The sequence below is a fragment of the Volvox carteri genome, assembly GCF_000143455.1.
Source record: "Volvox carteri f. nagariensis unplaced genomic scaffold VOLCAscaffold_17, whole genome shotgun sequence".
Taxonomy (NCBI): Eukaryota; Viridiplantae; Chlorophyta; class Chlorophyceae; order Chlamydomonadales; family Volvocaceae; genus Volvox; species Volvox carteri.
In genome coordinates, this window is record NW_003307560.1 from 1,665,790 (window position 1) to 1,671,985 (window position 6,196).

At 59.6% G+C, this 6,196-nt stretch overlaps 2 protein-coding genes across 2 annotated transcripts in view; one reads left to right on the forward strand and one right to left on the reverse strand.

The window, feature by feature from the left end:
• Positions 1 to 2,152, forward strand: part of VOLCADRAFT_90620 (uncharacterized protein) — a gene marked incomplete at both ends in the record, with an annotated part of 14,898 nt that extends 12,746 nt beyond the window's left edge. The window contains 5 exons of the mRNA XM_002950068.1: positions 130 to 154; positions 244 to 282; positions 867 to 1,019; positions 1,386 to 1,582; positions 1,990 to 2,152. Coding sequence (XP_002950114.1) covers positions 130 to 154; positions 244 to 282; positions 867 to 1,019; positions 1,386 to 1,582; positions 1,990 to 2,152 — 577 coding nt within the window. The remainder of the gene's footprint in view (positions 1 to 129; positions 155 to 243; positions 283 to 866; positions 1,020 to 1,385; positions 1,583 to 1,989) is intronic.
• Positions 2,153 to 4,241: 2,089 nt separating this feature from the next.
• The window catches only part of VOLCADRAFT_90621 (uncharacterized protein), a gene marked incomplete at both ends in the record, with an annotated part of 7,346 nt that continues 5,391 nt past the window's right edge, over positions 4,242 to 6,196 (reverse strand). Inside the window, 3 exons of the mRNA XM_002950178.1 lie at positions 4,242 to 4,308; positions 5,520 to 5,891; positions 6,044 to 6,158. Of these exons, the coding sequence (XP_002950224.1) occupies positions 4,242 to 4,308; positions 5,520 to 5,891; positions 6,044 to 6,158 (554 nt within the window). The remainder of the gene's footprint in view (positions 4,309 to 5,519; positions 5,892 to 6,043; positions 6,159 to 6,196) is intronic.

Consider the following 6,196-nt stretch of genomic DNA (forward strand, 5'->3'; position numbering starts at 1 on the left):
GGACGTTCAGCCCCGGCCCCAGCCAAGCAGTGTGCTGGGGGAGCACTGAGGTGTTCGTTTTGGGGGCCCGAGGGCGGTACAGGGCCATCTGCCGTACCAAACACACCCCACCCACACCCGCACGGACAGGTTAAGATCCCGGGACTGGCAGGCTGTGAGTGTGCAAGGCATCGCCTTGTTAAATACGGCACCTCTTTCGTACGGCCTGTACTTGATGTTTCCACCTCCACCGCTTGCTCGCAGGTGGAGGCGGCCCCCCCAACTGCGGAGCTGGAGCCGCTAGTGGAGGGACAGCAGCCGCAGGTGTGTGTATGTATGTGTATGTGTATAGGTGTAGATGTGTATGTATGTGCAGTGTATGTGTAGGTGCGCGTTTCTGAGGTCGCTGTGCGAGAGGAGGTACCTCCGGGCGGGGCCGGGGGGTGGGGGGAGCAGGAAAACACGTGACTTGGTTTATATGGGGATTGAAACGAAACCAGTTGCTACTGCGGCTGCTACTGCGGCTGCTACTGCGGCTGCTACTGCTGCTGCTACTGCTGCTGCTACTGCGGCTGCTGCGGCGGCTGCTGCGGCGCTCTCTCTTTTTCTCTCTCTCTCTCTCTCTCTCTCTCTCTATCTATCTATCTATCTATCTATCTATCTATCTATCTATCTATCTATCTATCTATCTATCTATCTATCTCTCTATCTATCTATCTATCTATCTATCTATCTATCTATCTATCTATCTATCTATCTATCTATCTATCTCCCTCCCTCAATGTGTGCGGTGACCTACCGCTGTTGTCGACACAATTTGCGTCTTGTGGCCGTTACCGCCGCCGCCGCCGCCGTTCGCCATCACGTCAATGGTTCTTGCCGTACAGCTGGACGAAGTTGACATGGGCATGACGTACGCGGAGCTGTCGCTGTACGGCAGGCTGCGCAAGGTGGCCCGTGCTGGCCCCGTTGCGATGTACAACGCGTGCGCCGCCATGTGGCGGGGCCGCGCCCTGGCCCCGGGGGCCATTGCCGCCAAGGTGGGGGCCCAGGGGCAGGGGCAGGGGTAGAGGTGAAGCTGCTTGGGGTAGGGGTAGGGGTAGGGGTAGGGTATGGAGCGGGGCGGCGCAAAGAGTGCGACACACACACACACACACATATATATATATACACATATATATACACACATACACACATACACACATACACACATACACACATACACACACACAAACAAACACACACACGTACACAGACACACACAGACACCCCTGACACGTCACGTCGGGTTTGGTTCCCACGGAACAAATGATCGGACCGGTCCTCGGGTGACTGTACGGCATTGTGTCGTATAAAGCTGATGGAGCTCCTGATCGATTGCAATGTCTTGAGCCCAACCGACCCAGCCTCCAGTCCTCCAGCTCACCGCAACACGCCGCCGCACCCTGGACCCGGGTGACGACGAGCCGCAGGTCAAGGATTTTTTCCGGTTCTATTCCATCAACCGTCACAAGGCTACCGTACTGACACCGTCGTACCACATGGAGTCGTACTCGCCAGACGATAACCGCTACGACCACCGGCAGTTCCTGTACAACGTACGGTGAGGCCCCTCCCTGCTCGGGGTGAGCCCTGCAGCTCCTCTTACCGCCCCCCGCCTGCTGCTGCTCCCTTACGGCCCACCTGGAAAGTTTATTCACGCCGTCCTGAGAGCTCATTGAGGGCCCCCATTGCCTCTTGCCTCTTGCCTCTTATTAGCTCCCCCTGTGCGCCCCCCCGCCACCAGGTACACGTGTCACCCAATACACATGTCCGTACAGATCACCACATCATGGGGGGGTCGGGGGGTCGGGGGGGGGGGAGTGGTCATGCCCTGATTACTTCGCTTACTGGTGGCTCACAGGGGGCCTCGAGCCGCTCGTCCTAAGTTTTACTTCCAACCGCCCAACTATCCAAACGACCAATCGTTTAACCGCCAAACTGTCCAACTGTCCAACTCAACAATGTCAGGTGGCCCTGGCAGTTCAAGCGGATCGATGAGCTGGCGGCCCGGGATGCTGCGGAGGAGGGGGCGGGGCCGGGGGCGGGGGCGGAGGCGGAGGAGGGGGCGGGGGCGGGAGCGGGGGAGGGGGCGCAGGCCCCAGCACCCCCAGCGGGCGCTACCAGGGGCTGAGAGGTGAAGGGGGAGGAGCTGCAGGTTCGCATTTGGCGGTGTTCTCTAGCAGGCATACGACACGCGGCTCTGTGTGCTGTCCGGTAACCTGGGGGCAGCTCAGAGGGCGGCAGGGGAGGTGGTCGGAAAGGCGGCAGGCAGGCAGCCGGCATGCAGGAGGATGTCATCAGCTTGGGCAGTTGGGTTGGTTGGTCCTGTCTGATAGCTGGTGATACCCGGAGAGTGTGTGTGTATGTGTGTATGAGTGTGTGAGTGGCCGCACACGCATACATACATACATACATACTGGTGGTGGGTGCGGAACCTGAGGGATCCACTGAGAAGTTGACTAGGGTGACTGGATGAGGGTGCCCCGAAATACCGGGGAAGGCAGGGTCTGCCGGGTAGCGGCCACAGGGTGAAGATATGACCCCCTGCCCCACACATCATACATACATGCACACATACATGTTGGCCGAAGGAGTTGGTGAGACATGTGTTTTGGAATGGGGATTTTAGTGTTTAGGGTGCCTGTTAGCACATTGGACTGTATAGGGGCACACGGGAGCTGGGCTGTAGCAACATGGTTTGGTTTTGTTAGCTTATTGCGGGTTGCTTGCTGTGAGGTGCACTGGATCCGTTTTCTGGATCCGTTTTCTGGATCCGTTTTCTGGATCCGTTTTCTGGATCCTTAGCACATCGTGAAGGTTCCGGAGCTGACCTCCGACTTTGCCGGCCGGCCGGGGCGCGTGAGGGGGGGGAAGGTGAGGCGGGAGGAGGCGGCAGCTGTGGATGGGTGGTGTTGTTGTTGTTGTCAGAGGTGCGAGTCGCAGGTTACTACGACAGCACCGGAACATGGCACCGCTTTTTTTAGGGCGGGGGAGAGGGAAATTATAATAGGCAAGACACTGACAGAGAAAAATGAACTACCGGAAGGCGTCCAAATTGTCAGGAATAAATGCCTTTAGTGAGTCTGGTGTGGGGAGGGGGCATCTCCTCCCTCTCCACATGCCTTTAACGAGCAGCCGCCTTGAGGGCCTTTTATTGATTGAGGCCCTCCTCTTGAGGCTCCTCTTGAGGCTCCTTCCCAGTTGGGACGCGGACAAGTAACGGCCGCCGTCAAGTAGCGGCTACCGGCTACCCAACAGCAGCAGCAGCTTTGAAACTGTCCCTGTGAAATGAATGACCAGTTTGCATCGTCGTCAAGTGCGCATCGGGCATCGTATCGATTTCGAACCAACTTGGCGACCAACGTAATTGCTGCACCGGCAGCGAGCACCGATGCAGGCGCGACCGCATGGGTGTAATCTGGCTGGGGCCGCTGTTCGCTTTCGCTCTCTCCTCCGCTGTGTGCCTACGACGATCTCTGATGTATTTTGCTGCAGTGGGTGCTACGGGGGTGTTACTGCAAAACCCGGCCGCAAAGCTATATCACCAGACCACAAGAAGGGTACATACATAAAATGCGCCACACGGTTGTAAAGAGAGAGACTGCATATCAAGGAGGAGGAGGAGGACAGCGCACCGCGCCCTTTGGTGGGTGGTGCCGACGCCACGGGAACGCGGCGGCGCATGTGGCGGCGGCGGCGGCCACAACTGAAAACTGCTTTCTCTGCTCAAAGGTAAACCGTATTCTGCTCTGATGGCCTTTTCGTGAAGGAAAGGGGACAGAACCGGCGGCGGCGGAGGCCACCGGAGGGTGCCGAAACCGCAGGCTCCGAAACCGCTTGTTGTACCGTAATTCGTGGATAGCTTACCGGCGCCGGCACTTGCGGCTGGAAACTGTTGAAGCCATCAAGCGCATCACCATCATCATCATCATCATCATCATCACCAGCACAACTGTCAATCGCTCGTCACTGTAAAATGCCAATCACAACATGCCGGCAATGTCTCCCCCCCAACACACCCACACATATCACAGATATCTAGCCGCCCTTGTAACTCTTCCGCGGGGGCCGGGGCGGCGAATAAGCTCCTCTCTTCCCCACCCCCACATACACATCCGCCTAAAAAGGGGGGAGCCGAATGCGGTATGTGTCGTTCCGCGTCAGACGGCTCACATTACCACCGCACAATCACCCCCGCCACCCTCGGCCGAGCGCACCAGCTAGCCCGCCGGCCGGCCATATGATGGATGAAGGTGAAGGTGTTTCGCCGTCGATGCCAGTGTCGGCCTGCCCGTACAGAAATATACGGCAGCAGGAACGTCAGCACTAGCCATTTTGACTCTTCCCGCCGCGTCCGCCTCCTTCAGCAATTGTCGTACATGTCGTACATGACCCACCGTGGGTGTTTCCACTTCCTAAAGGAGGTACCCGAAGAGGCTCCGACCACTGTGACAGCTCTCAACCGGGGCCACCGCTGCAGCAGGCGTCAGCAGATGTCGCCATCCCCCGGACACTAACCCCGCCCCACAGAGTTTCGGCCATTACGATGCCAGTGCCGTCCCGCATTCCATCCACCTTAAGGCACCACTCCTCCATCCAACCTCACGACGAGACAGGTGCCACGAAGATCCATTCCCACAACCTCACACCACACCACACCACACCACACCATACTGCCACCGCACCGCATCACAGCACACCACACGACAGGCACATTCACTCGACGGCCCCCCCCCCCGAGAGGGAACCATGCAGTTGTGTTTTCCGTCGTGTCTCTGCCCACCCTCTGGGTGCATATGGCCCCCCACAGACATGCGTACAGACATACTTACACACACTAAATCAGCATGCCGGCAAGCGGAGAGAGAGTCCCGTTCATTTCATATAAATGTTACACATACACACACACACACACCTCCCCCTCCGGAGAGCGCAAGAACCCGGCTCCCGGCCCAGCCCCCCACCCCCACCGCAACGTTTTTTTGGAGTATCCCGCCCTCATTCCCTCCGTCCCCACCAAAGTGGGGAGATCCAGTGCCATTCTTGAACACACACACACACACACGCACACACGTGTGCATGTGTATGTATGTCTCCCTTTCCCAAACCACATCTCCGAAGAGGTGGCCACGGCTGCAGCCGCCGCGGCCGCCGATACTGTTACCGACGCCGCCGCCACTGCCGCTACTGCAGTTGCTGCTGCCTTTGCCGCTTTTGCCTTCGCGAGAGCGCTACTCGGTCGCGGGGGTTAAAAGATGTCACTTCACTTCACTTCACTTCGCAGTCACTGAGGCGGGCCCCCAAGACCACTCTATCCCATGAGCGCACCAACCAGAACCCTCAACATCATCATATGACCATTCAACCAACCAACCAACCAACCCATCAATCAATCAAAACACACACACGCACACACAGACACACACACAGACACACGCACAAACGGCATTGTAGTCATCATCCTCAACTTGATGGTACTAGTGGTATATCACACTCACTCCGCCGCCACCAACATCAGGCTACCCGCAAACGACCCCAGGGTGCTGTGCAGGAAGGTCAGGGACAGCTGCCGCCCGCCGTCCTTCTCCTCCACATCGCGGACCGCCATCTGCGGCTCGTACGTTTGCTGCAGCAGCCGCTGGGGATGCCGGGGATGCAAGGCACCACCACCACCGCCACCACTGACGGCGGCGGCGGCGGCGGCAGCCGTACTAGCCGTAGCCGCGGAGACGCCGGCCCGTCCCGCCAGCGCCACCGAGCCAGGGCCCACTGGACTCGTGTTCCTGCCGCGAGCCCCCCCGCGGCCCCCCGCTCCGCCACTGCTGCGGGCGCTAAGTGGCCCACCCAGCTCGCCCAAGCGCTGCCGCTTGCTGGGGGCAGGGGCAGGGGCGGCTGTGGCGGCGGGAGGGGAGGCGGCCTTGCCGCAGCCGCCACCGCTGCCAGCACCTGGAGAGTCGGGTCTGTCCCCGTACGACCTGAAGTCCGGGCCGCCGCCGTACGGTCCGTACGGCCCGCCATCCACCATGTCGTCTGTATCGTCGACAGAGCCCCCGTGCCAGCTCTGTCGGGCGCCGTACGCCCCGCCAGGAGCGCCGCTGCCGCCACGGCCGCCGCGCCAGCCAGCGCCGCCAGCTGCCCTGGCGGTGAGCGGCGGCGGCGGCGGCTCCTCCACGTC